Source organism: Marmota flaviventris, chromosome 2, assembly GCF_047511675.1.
Source record: "Marmota flaviventris isolate mMarFla1 chromosome 2, mMarFla1.hap1, whole genome shotgun sequence".
NCBI classification, from domain to species: domain Eukaryota; kingdom Metazoa; phylum Chordata; class Mammalia; order Rodentia; family Sciuridae; genus Marmota; species Marmota flaviventris.
The window spans coordinates 58369361-58383368 of record NC_092499.1 but is presented as its reverse complement, the minus strand read 5'-3'; the positions used below and the strand labels follow the sequence as shown (position 1 = coordinate 58383368).

The following is a 14008-nucleotide window of genomic DNA, read 5'->3' as shown; positions in this document are numbered from 1 at the left end:
TTAAAGGCAGAAAAATTGGACCAAATGGTGGAATAAACCCCTGTGGAAAACATGCTTCTGCTGTGATTATTTTTTAGATTAATTGATTCTTTAACTTGTAACTATACCCCATGACTTCAGCTGTAGTTAATAACTGATTAATCAAAGGCACATAGATTCATTGTGCCAGTGCATGCTGGGAGGCTAGTTAACTGTTGTATGTCACTAGAGTATCCTCCATAGAATGGGATGTAGACTATAACACATGTCTCCATGATTTAGTGAATAAAACTCAAAAGGTCCTTAATGTGAAAGAACTCTATTTGAGTGTTTTTAATGTAGAAAATATATCTATGCCATGAGATAAATAGGGAGGGGTAATCTAGGAGCCTGAGAGTTTGAATGAAAATCCCCTGAAAAACAGACACACCCCACTGATAAAATAAATCTTAAGTAATGTTGGATTGTAAAAATCCATATAAGAACTATATGACTAACATAATCATTATTTACTAAAATAACAATTTCAAACATTGAACAATTTTCTGAAGCTTCCTGCTTTATTTTTTGCTTTTAAATTCCTGGTTATTTCCTCTTTTGGATTTAAATGTACATCTCTCAGTTTATGGAAAAACAAAGCAAGGGGGGAAATCAACAAGATTCCTTTGATCACGTGTTATCCTCTAATTACTCTCCTCTGTCTTGTCAGAGCCAAGTTTTTTCGATGGGATTATTTCCATTAATCTCACTGTGATTTTACATGACTTTCACACCATACAGTACAGAAAAATGATTGTTAGTGCCACTCCACTGACAGAACTCTGGCAAAGGTTAGCAATGACCTATTTCTTGTCATATTTGAAGTCATTTTCTAGTTCTGTTCTAACCTTGACCTCTTTTCATCATTTTTTCCTGCTTTCCAACCTCTCCATGCCAGTGGAAGTACTTTTAAGGTTTATTTTATCACAGATTAGATTTGACTCTACCTCTCCCATCACTTTTTCCTCAGTGTGTTTCAAAGATTTCCCTTCTTTCTGGCTGCCCTTGGTGCTATCCAGGGCTCTCTCCTTGATCTTTACCTTTTTTCACTCTGCACATTACTTGAGTGGTCCATTTCTCACATAGCATACTGATGAATCCCAAATCCATACCTATAGCCTGGATTTCTTATTGTGACTCCAGGTCATGCACATTGTGACCGGACAAGCACAGGTTCCAGGCATCCAGCATGATCCATGAAGAGCTCATCAATTTCCCTACCTTTCCACCCTCCCTGTGGCAGACAGTTCTCATTTTCCACTTCAAATTGCAGTGAATACACTATTTACCAAGCGGCTAAATCCAGATTTTGACACATTTTCCAACATTTTCCTCATTCTCCTAGCTAATCTGCCACCCAATTCAATCAGTTCATTTAAACTTTCTGTACATGTTCATAACCACCACCCTATTTCATATCTCTTAGCACTGTTCATCACAGTTATTGCAGCCAGTTTCTTACTCATTTCCTTGCCATTATTTTCTCACCTCCGAATCTCCTATCCAGACAGAAGCACCTAAAGTCTAAAATGAAAGCTCACAATGGCCATTTATGTATGGCCACTATATAATATATATATAATGAAATTAATTTTCTTTACTTTACCTGGTGCTACTAATAATTTGGTCCCTTTTTGTGTTTCAAATATCCTATCCTAATATCATTTCCTAATACACAAAACTCTTCTCTAACATTGGTGGATATGTGATATTTAGTATTTACTCTGTTATCTTAGAACTTTATACATGCCACTTCCTGCTTTTCACCTTGCTTACTGTCTTTATAGTTCAGAATCTATCTCACACATTAACTTTTTAGAAAGCCTGTACTGTTCTTTCAAGATGGAATTAGTTCTGTCTTTGATTCACATCTCTATAGGATGCTTTATTGAACCATAATTGTGTTGTGTTTTGACATCTTCTCTTTCTTTCTTTCTTTCATAGTGAATTACAGGTGAGTAACTCATGTAATGTTTAGCATAATGTATAGCATATATAAAATTTAGTATGAAAATAATGGCCTACAAATTTCAGATTTAAATAAATTTGATTATAATATTAACTCTGGTAAATAATAAACTGACAAATTACATAATCACTCTGGAACGACTTCCCAGGAAATTAACAGAGACAAAACTGACATATGTAAAGTTTCTCCCAAAAGAAATTATCTCAGAAGATATACCAACTATTAGGTCTATCACTATTAGTTGGATTGGGTTTTGTATCATGAACATCTACATGTTGAAGTCACATAAGAAATTGGAAAAATGCTTGTAAAATGAAATGAGGCAAGTAGATAATTCTTATAGGTACACAAAGAAAAATGGGGAGAAGTTCAGATTGTGTTGGAACATTTCCCTTACCACTGTATCAAATGTAGGTTAAATTTTTCATGATGTAATTGCTTTTGGGAGACATTATTCTTTTTGGAGTTAAGAAAGGTAGCACACATCTTTTAAAACAATTTTCTTAAAATTACTTTAAACTGTCAGTGTCTGATATATTTAATCAACCATAAAAGGTTTCCAGAAAATTATTTGTTAAAACAGAGTAGCTGCTGAGCTTAAGGGTAAAAATTAATTTTCTGAGATCATTTTTATTTTATATATATATATAAAGTAAATATATATATGGTTATTCTTTCTGAAAACTGACATTGACCACATTAGTAACAGATTAGTCTTCCTTTATAGTAACTTAGGAGGTCATTATTGATAATTTATGTACATTATGTTGGTTTTTAGGTATAAAAACAAAACTAAAATATGGGTCCTATGCCCACAGGGATATACTTTATAGAAAATCATGAATTATGTCAATAACATATATTTAAAACAAATATTCATATACCAAATAATGTATTCAGTGATTTCTATCACTTTCATATGTGTAAAATATGGCCACTCTTGACTAATAAAAATTATATACTCTTTATGTTGAAGAATATTTTGCTCAAGTCATTGAGTATAATTTTTAAAGTTTAAATTTCACACATATAGAATATCAAATTAAAATAAATTTATTTAAAGAAAATAAATATAAGTGTAATATCAGTTGTAATGTAAAACAATCCAGTGTGAATTTATAAATGCCATTTAGCATTAATATTGATTATTGAATAAATACAGAAGCAGATTTTATACTTCCTGAACTATAAATATAAACTAAAGGAAATCACAAATTTTAATTTTAATTTAAACAGGTAACTGATACGTAGTTTTATCTAAGATTAGATAAAACTATGTATCAGTTACCTATTTAAATTCTGGAGGTACTAGAATATATAGTCTCTCAAATGAGTCCCTTTTAGGACTTAGCCAGGAAGGGCTACCTAGCCCAAGATCAATCTTGCTCATGAGGACAAGTTCTAATATAGTGATCTATCAGTGTATATTATAAAAAAGCTATTCAGGACAATTCTAAAAGGTTTTCAAATCAAGAGCTCTGTCTAGGTCATCTAGATGTTTTGTAGTAATGCCTCATAATTTAATTTTCCCATTGCCTAATCCTACTCTTCTTTCTTGAACACCACATGAGTTGATGTTCATGGCATTTTTAAATAAATTTCATAAACTCATGTCTTCATCAATCACATTTTCAAAAATCCCATTTTAGATGATCTAAAAATCCCATTTTAGATGATCTGAAGAATTTGCTTCTAAAATGGAATTTCAGAGACACATCACCTAACTAATGTGTCTGACACTAAGGGCCCCAATACCTATTAAATTAATATAAAGTAAAATGAATCTGTTACTGATATGGTCAATTTCAGTTTTCAGCAAGAATATATATATTGAATAAATACAGATATATATATATATATATTTATTTATTGAATAAATACAGATATATATATATATAAATGATCTCAAGAAATTAAGTTTTACCCTTCAGTTAAGAGCTATTCCTTTTCAACAAATAATTTTCTGGAAATCTTTTTCCTTTTTTTTTTTTTTTTTGCTGATTATTTGTAAGAGTTCGTAGCCAAGAATTTGCCTTGAGTATCAGAGGAGACTTTAGAATTGGACATTTGGGCAACGCTGGGACTACTAGGATTATGGGGACTCTTGTAGATGAGCTGAATACATTTATATTGTGAGATGGACATAAACTTGGGGCCCAGGGGTAGAATGTTGTGGTTTGGATATGAGGTGCCTCTCAGAAGCTCATGATCAGATTATGAGATATGACCTAATCAGTAGATTAATCCATTTGCTGGATTAATAATTTGAAAGAAGTACTAGGTGATAATTCTAGGGAGGTAGAGTGTGACTGGAGGAGGCAAGTCACTGGTGGTCTACATCAGTGACCCCAGTACCTCCCCTCTCTTTGCTTCCCGGGTGTCATGAGCTGAGTGTAATTTCTCTGCCATGCCCTTCTATTATGCTATTGTGCCTTTCCTCAGGCCCAGAGCAATGGAATCTGCTGACCAGGGACTGAGACCTCTGAAACTCTGAGCCCCAAATTAAACTTTTTCCCCTCTAAAATGTCCTTGTTAGATATTTTGATCAAAGTGATGAAAAGCTGATTAACATAAGTTTATTTATATTGGAACATTATAGCCTGATGTAGGATTTAATAACTTTGGAATATGGAATCTTGAAAAAATTAGTAGTACCCACTAAATTAAGTATAAATTCCAGAACTACTATGTAGATATTTAAAAAAAAAAGATAAGAGACTCAGAGATTTATCGATTTGAGCATGATACAGTGAATATATCAAGACACATCCAGAAATATCATTATCTTACTGTCTTGGAATGGTGTGGAGGACATTCCATTGAAATAATGAGAACATGGTGATAACTGAGACATGAGAATCATTAAGAAGCTCAGTGATGACTGTCCTCTGTAGAAAAATATTGATGGACAGGAAATGCTATTAGATAATTGGGCTCTCTGCTTATAGAAGAGGTGACAGTATCTCAAAATAATAGAGGCTAGGAACTTAGTTGACATATGAAAGCTGGGCACAATTATCTTAATGAACAGCTAGTTTATGCATCCAGGACTCCAGATTTACAAACATCTATGAAGACTGTTAATAAGACACATCACTCCTAGGGACAAATTACATGGATAGCTAACAAAGTATTACATAATCTATAAAATTAAAACAAATCAAAGACACATGATCAGGAGACTGAACACAGTCATCTAATAACTCCTGACTCCTTTTCCACTTTCTGAAGCTGAGGCAATTTTCATACCTTGAACTCATTGACTGAGGGCAACTAAATCACTGGGAAGAACTTTGAAACACCACTTCAAGTACATCTAGTAATGTTCTAAGTTCTTTCTATAAGAAACATACACCCATTTACTGGTATATTCATAAACTGGGGAAAGGGTACTCCTGAAACATATTGAGGACTGTCAAACACAGGATCCAAGGTGACCTGGATATCTAGGATTCTGTAGTGGGCATGATGCCATAGGATTATTTTGTCATAGTATATCTTACATCACCTAAAGAGAATAATAGAATGATCTTTTGAAAGGGCAATTGAATCTTGCAGATATAATATCTGGTGAAGAAAGGGTGCTATCCTCCATGATGCAGTTAAGTCCTAAAGCATTGACCATTATTATATGAAGTTTTCTTCTTTTTATGTAGGATATATAGGTCCAAGAACCAAGGAGTGACCTCATTTAATACCATCACATTCAATGACCCACTTGGTGAATCGGTGTTTTTCTTCCCGCAATTCTGAGTTCTTCCAGTTTAGCAGTCCTAATTACCAGAAAGGGAAAAAGCTTTTATTAAATGACACAGCAAGATCCCCATTAATCTTTAAACCATGGCTATTACTCAGTTACTTTAGATTCCTATTTCACAAAGCAGTGGATAAGAAGAGTCACTATCATTGAAGGAATATGTAGTCTATAGGAGCTGCTGGTAGTAGGACTGTTGTTACAAGGTGAGGCAGCAGTGAAGAATGTATGTAATACCCTATTGATGCACTAAGCCATTTGTTGTTATTTTCTTAACTGGTTTTGTTGGTAAACCAATCAGTGTGTGAACCATGGCTTGAAAAAGATGTGGTGACCAAGATTTTAAATTTCTCATGACAAAGCTCCTGTAACACCACTACGGCAGCTACCTATAGCACAAGATGTACTATCCCAACATGTGAGCAATCTAGAATGCTAATTGTAGAAGGAGATGATGAATATCATCTGACCAATTTTTTTTTTTTTTTCTGAAAGTCTCCCCAGGAATGGAGACTGACCAGAATCCTGTACTAGTTTTTCCTAGATCGGAATCATCAAACCTAACAGGTAGATTGGAGTGAAATGTTATAGTGCACCTGCCATATTCCCTCCTCAGCCCTTACTCATCCAATTGCTGGGACAATTAGGCTGTTAACTAAGTTCCTTTCTAGAAATGCCCTACCCAAACAGAGATTCCCTTTCCAATGTCCTACCCCCTAGTGGTGAGCACCAGTTGATTCAACAGGAGCTACATTTGTGAAGGCTTAGAGCTCCCTTGCCTCAGGGCAGGACAACTCTAAGAGCATTGCACAGATCCAGAATTTCTTCCAGAACTAACCAGACACTTTTTGCAACTGTAGTGCAGCTTAACCTTCTCATGACCAGTCCTCCTTCCTTCACTCAGTCATATTGTTGACCTAGAAAGTACCGCCCAATACATTTGCTGCACATATATCTCTTATTGTCTCTTATCCCAGACATATGACCTAAGACAAATACACATATTCAGTATATATTTAGGAATATATAGGATGTATATTTAAATATATTTTAGGAAATATATATGTATGTAAACTATATCTCACATTATGTATATTTATGCATATTTATACACAGCTACATATAATTTCCCTTAGAATTTTTTTAGCCATGCCTTTGACTTGTCTAAAACAAATCTTGTTTAGCCACATTAGTTTTTAATTCTTAAGAGAAAAGAATCACTTAAGAATTTTATGAAGTAGAAATTCCTAAACATGAGTGAATCCAATAGATGACTTAGCCAATAGAATTTTCAGTAAGCTGTTGTCACAGAATTTGATTTTCACAAGTCCAGTGACCCAGAGCTTATTCAGTCCAGGGAGGAGCATATTTAACAATTGTTGTTAACTGAGCCTCTTGACACCCCGACTTAGCCAGAAAAGAGATAGGGATATATCAATAAGTGTATTTAGAAAGTATAATACTGTTAACTAACTGGAACCCTGTAAGAGTCACCATTTTTAATCAGCCAGTTGTTGACTAGCTAATACTCTTTTGTTCTTGAGCTTTCTGTCTTCAGAATTTTGTTCTTAAAGTATAATTCAGTTTATGTCTTCTAACAAAGAAGCTCATCTCTAAGCAAAATTATGTTTTGAACAAGAAAGAAAATAAATTGTTTATAATCAGCTTACACTAAACTTTTTCAAGTCACCAAGGCTGTTCTCAGTTAAGTAATCTACTGTAAGACTTGATTTATAGGTGAAGAGGTAATCATTAAATCAGTGAATGTTTGGTAGATTTGAAAAACCTATATACATCTCAAGAAAAATGATTCTAGAATCCCTAAATATTCCAATTTATTAAAATCAGGCAGAAGATATCCCTGTACATCTAATAGAGTGTATTTAAGTTGAAAGTTCCTTAAGTTTTACCAAAAAGCAGCAGTTGTTCTGTAAATTTGCACTACTATAATTAGAGGATTTTGAGGTAACTGTGAAAAGATGCTAATGTTGGAAGCAAAAAAGACCTCAAAAATGTTGCAAAACTAGAAATCAAAGTATAATACTGTGAAGTAATTCATAGTGATTTAAAGAAAAAAGGGGTTTAGAAAGTCTGAAATTTTAGATTTTTTTCTTTGTTTGATTCCATGGAGCAACTATTACATCACTAGTTTTGTTAGCTTTTTATTATTTTTACACATCAAAAAAAATCTTTTTCCATTGTTCATCAATGTCTTTTAAACATACAGGATACCATACATTTATATACTTCCTTATTCTTCTGTCCATATAAATATTGTAGTTTTTGGCTGGGCACGATGGCATATGTCTGTAATCTCAGCAGCTCTGGAGACTGAGTCAGGAGGATGGTGAGTTCAAAGGCAGCCTCAGCAACTTAGTGAGGCCCTAAGCAACTCAGTGAGACCCTCTAAATAAAATGCAAAAATAGTGCTGGGGATGTGGCTCAATTTTTGAGTGCCCCTGGGTTCAATCCCTGCCATGAAGAAAAAAAATCGTAATTTTTTTTCAGGTTTTCACATAAAAGTGTTTGTCCTGTAGAAGTATTTGATAGCCTGAAGAAATGGGCAAGACCAATCTGTACTTTTTTATAATGACAGTTGTATACATTATGAACTGGTGAATTAAAGAAAACAACATGTAGTAAATGGGAGTTATTTAAATGTACACTGATGATGAAAAAATAATAGTATTATTAATAGTAAAAGCTGTTATTACTATTCACTATGAGTTCAGGGCTTTATGAGCTATCCCATGTAATCCTTCAAATGCCTCAATAATATGGTGCTATTATTATTTTCATTTTATTTAAAAGGAAATTTAAAATCATAAAAGTTAAATGTTCTTTCATAATGATAAAGATAAATTTGAAAAAAACCTGGGTGAAGGTGATATTTGATAGCAAGTGTTCGCATTATCTGTCATAGATTGATGGTGCATTTCTTAATTTCTTATCTTAAGGAAAACAACCCAGGATAAAAGGTTTAAAAAATAATAGTAGCTATAGTAATATGATATGTATTACATTTATTATTTTAAGTTCTATATTAAGAACTGAAAAACTATGACCCATTAGCCAAATGCCACCAGAGTGCCTGTGTTAAAGTGTTAGTGTAACTCAGGAGGGACTTTCATCCTTCATCGATTTACCTACTGTCCTTGGCTATTGTCATACTACAATGGTAGGGAAGAGTAGTTGAGACAATAACCTTATGAATCACCAAATCCCAAGATATTTACAAATTGGCCGCTCCCAGAAAGTGGCAAACCCCATGGTGTATAGTCCTTTATAAAACATGTAAAATGATACATATTTCTTTCTAATATTCAGTGGTAGAAATATTAATTCCCTTTAATAGTAGTATATTTTAGTACATTTCAAATTAGCAATGAATTAAATGAAGGCACAATTTAACAATTAAATGTTTTATTGTATAAAGATTATAATAATTTATAAACATTGTTTTGATTTTAATGTGTTATTAATAATTATTTAAAGAAGAAAATTTTTAAAAAGAGTCAATTGGACTGCATGATATTGATTTCTCTGTTACTATTAGTTCCTCTGGTTCATTATTTTTTCTAAACTCTTGAATACTAGAGTTCTGAATTTTGATCTCTCTCTTGGAGTTCTAATACACATGGCTATCAGCAAAGTGTAGGAAATATATAAGGTCATTTGTACTGTCTCATTTGTACTGCTCTGATTAAAATTACTGTCACATTTTTTTTTACTTCTATTCATTGGAAATGTCTTTGTAAATGAGTGTAATTAGATCAATGAAAAAACATGAACCTACTGATAAGTAATATCAATTAAGAATATGCATCTGGTTAAGTCATAAATGTGCAGTGATTTAAAAGCCATGCGATTCATCACATTATCACTTGGTTGTTTTTATTTTATTCTAGATTTGGATGACCCAGTAGTAACTGTTCATCAAAGTATAGGAGAAGCTAAGGAACAGTTTTACTATGAGAGAACTGTGTTCCTCCGGTGTGTTGCCAATTCTAATCCACCTGTTCGGTATAGCTGGAGACGAGGCCAGGAGGTGTTACTACAAGGATCTGACAAAGGAGTTGAAATTTATGAACCCTTCTTTACCCAGGTAAGAATTAAGATACAGTATTTCTACACACTGTACTGGGAGACTTTCTTAATTCAGGCAGCATGCGATCTTATACCTATTCAAAAGACAGTTTTTCCTAATATATTCCTTTGAAAACCAATGTATTTGAAAGACCATAGGACAGAAATATGAGTACAACTTGCATTATATACAGTAACTATATTTAAAAGGTCAACTTTTGAAAACAATTTTTTAACTTACTATATTGTAACATATAACTCTTTACCCATAATATTACCTAGGCTTCATTATAAAATACATAATTATAAATATTGCTGATTAATTTGGCTCTTATGGAAAATATTTCTTCAAATAAGACATTTTGATTTCCCAATTAGCAATGGTAAACTTTTCAAATAATTAAAGAATCTATTTAAAATATATTTGGCTTTGGTTTTAGGAGAAATCTGTATTTGATTTCTTTGTTCATTTTGTTTTTGATTTAGTTTAGGAATAGAGCCTTAATTATATTAAAAATGACTATCTAGTAAGTCATTAAAACTTATTTGAGAAAACTTGAATCAATTTTACATAGAGTGAATAGAGTATAAAATACTATAAATGTATATATATATATATGTGTGTGTGTCTTAATTATTTTTCCCTCCTAAGATGACTTTGTTATTCATAACAAGATATAAATCATTTTATGCTTATTTTTGCTTATTATGCTAGTTTTTTATGTTTGTATATATTTTATACTTAGGTGTTATATATTTATCGAACTATTTTTTCCCATCAACTGCCATAAATACCTTATAATTTAAAAACTTTCCATGTTAACTTGTTTGTATTAGAACATGTCTTAGTTCATTTCTGCTGCTACAACAGAATATGATGGACTAATTTGTAGGTAGACACAACACCATTATTTTATTTTATTTATATGTGGTGCTGAGAATTGAACCCAGGACCTCATATATGCTAGATGTGCACTCTACTGCTGAGCCACAACCCCAGCCCCCGGATTGGATAATTTGTAAAGAAAATATATTTATTTTTCACAGTCTTGGAGACTGGAAAGTCCAATATCAAGATGCCAATCTCTGATGAGAGCCTTTTTCCTGTGTGCTAACATGCCAGAGAGGATGAAAGAAAGGTCATTTTTATAACAAAGCAACTTCTACAAGAAACTACTCCTGAGATAACATCATTAGTTCATTTATGGGGACCAAGCCCCCACTGCGTAATAACCTCTTAAAGTTCCTATTTCTCCAAAATGGCACAGTATCAGTTAGAATTCAACACCAGTTTTGGAGTGGACATTCAAACTATAGCAGAGGACTTCAATAATAATTTATCTTCATGGGTCTGTAGCCTATGTATTCCATCACTTTGTAATGTAAATAATATCCAGTTAAAATATCTGAAATGGACAAAATAAAAAACATTGCTTGAAATAAAGAGGTGTTCTACACAAGGCTCCTCCTTTACTAACTTTATTAATATATAAAGTAAAAGAGTGACTATTATATGAAACAAAAACTTTTGTCAAAATAGGGGTACACAATTCTGTGATAACGAGCATTTCCTAGGAATTATTAACATCTGCAGGCAATACAGAAGGAAGACAATGACTCCTAGAGCTCACCTATGTGAAAAATGACTGTGGTTGCAGGAACAATAATTGGTACATGCTGAGAACAGTGTGCTTTGAAGCTAGGAGGGCATATTGGGACAAAATTGCCTAAGAATTCAGATGGATCACATGGCTGCTTATTCTTTTAATGTTAGAAAATTAAATTTCTTAGAAGGATATTAGATTTTCAATAATAATGCTATTCAATAATAATGTCTTATTTTTAATAAAAAGAGCTTCTAAGACAATGAGATATCTCTATCTTACATTCCCATTCATACTTGGTTAATAACTATATCAATTTGGATTGTGTATTTATTTTACAATCCTATTGAGTGACAAAATCTTGTTTATAACTTTTTATAGATAATGTTTCCAGAATGAAATTGGTTTGTGTTCCTGAGGCTGATATGAAATCATAATAAGTCTAAAAGAAATAATTATGCTTTTCATACCTCTCTATTCACTTAATACTGAGAGACATAGGCAAGCACATATTGCTATTTATGTACAAGTTTATAAAATAAATTAAGTTACAAAAATGAATGTAAGCTGGAAGCCTTTATAGTTTTCTAATATCTAAGCATAATTATAAATAACTAAAATAGATATTTTTAAAATTCTAATTTATTTTAAAAGTAGCATGGAATTATTGCTTAAGGTAATGGATAATATTTAACTATAGCAATGGTAACATTGGTATGGTCACTGACTAATATATAGCGTACCTTTTATTTATTTATTTTATTTAAAGTATAGTTTTAAAAGTTTAAATATACTTGCTACAAATTATTTTGTAATTGTTCAATAAACATACTTAAATTTATAAATCACATATTCATTTTCCATTTTTTATAACTTTTGTGAAGATGTTCATAACATCTTCTTGTGTATTGTAATTATACCAGCTAATTACATGACTGAACATATTTACATCAATTATATAATTAGATATAATTAGACTAATTAGACTAATTATATGATTACACAATAATCAACTCAAAATTTCTTTTAAAAAATCATGGAAATTCATATTCACAAAGATTTCCAACATAACAGAATATCAACTTTATACGATCAACAAAATAATATTAACGTGTGATAAAGCAGGTATAATTGGTAAAGTTTAAATTCTATATACATATATACATACATATATATCTAATACATATATATGTATGTATATGTGTATATACAGACCTTCCATTTGATAGAATATGGATGGACAGATTGACATGCACATACATTTGTATTCTCTGTTATATATTATACATATTTAAAAAAATAATTTTCATTATTTCCTGAATGTGGTGAATTACATGATAAGGTTCAAATTCTTTCATAATTCTGCCTGTAATAATTTATATTTTTTCAGTCCCTCTTGACATGGATAATCTCACTTGGAGACTACTTCACATGGCTTTTGTAGGTCCATGCCTTTTGATATGGAACCTTTTGACTACAAAAGTAATCATATAAATTCATCCAGAACAGCTTTTTAATTCCATGATAATAGCAGAACCATTGAGAAATAGTGGACCTGGAGTCCACTATTATGGTATCTCTCTTGAGTTCCCTTCTCATATGCCCACTTTGCTGCTCTGTTCTAAATAATAATTAACAAGATATACATGTGCAAATCACTGTACTTTATTGGGGCATAATTGTTGGTCATGAGGACTGGAAATCATCTCAAATGGTAGCATTAATTCTCATTTTAAGCCTTAAATTCTCAATATTCTTACCAATTTATTTTCTTTCTTTTTGGATGATCTAATGGCCAAAATTATTCCTCATCACAAAGACTCAAGTATACACAATATTTCAAAGATACATCTATTGCAAAAGTGACCTCTGAATTTTAATGAACAAACTTCCATTTCTATTGGATCAGATATACTTGATTATTTTATATATTTTTCTGGAGATTGCTTTCCATTTGTATTCTCTTGTCCATAGTGGTAGTTTAGTTTTTCTATGGATGATCCATGCCTCAGGTTCATAAATCCATCTTGTAGCTTTCTTCAATGTTACTTTTGTATTCCTGTTATTACTATTAGACTCAAAATAGTTCAAAACTATTTACTGAAAAACGTGCAAGACAAGTTATTGGCTCTGTTCTCTTCTAACCAGTAGTCTTTACTGATTTGACAACATGTGAAATACAGCACAAGTGGCAGGGACTAGAATTTAAAAGGAATTGCCCCATAAAATGGAAAAGGCAAAATCAATATAAATATGCAATGTAAATGCCAGAAAACATATACACACATACTCAAATACTACTGACATAAATAGACAAAAATATTAATTCAGAAAATAAAGAAAAACATGTAGGAGGACCAGACTCAGAGGTAACAACTTTTGGGTTGAAAAGTCTTTTTTGAAATAATGGCTATCAGGCAACATTCAAAATGACTGAAGGGGTACTTGTTGTTTGGTGGATTAAACAATCATGATAAGGCTGAAAATCAGGTTTAGAATAGTTATAAAAAAGAGAAGGTTAAATTTGAAGGGATCCTTCTTGTTTCAACTCAAATATGACCTCCTTAGAGAAAACAT

General features: G+C 32.0%; 1 protein-coding gene across 1 annotated transcript in view; it reads left to right on the top strand.

Annotated features, from left to right (window-relative positions):
• The window catches only part of Mdga2 (MAM domain containing glycosylphosphatidylinositol anchor 2), a 759648-nt gene that overhangs the window by 481283 nt on the left and 264357 nt on the right, over nucleotides 1-14008 (top strand). Inside the window, exon 4 of the mRNA XM_027929596.2 lies at nucleotides 9650-9846. Within this exon, the coding sequence (XP_027785397.1) occupies nucleotides 9650-9846 (197 nt within the window). The remainder of the gene's footprint in view (nucleotides 1-9649; nucleotides 9847-14008) is intronic.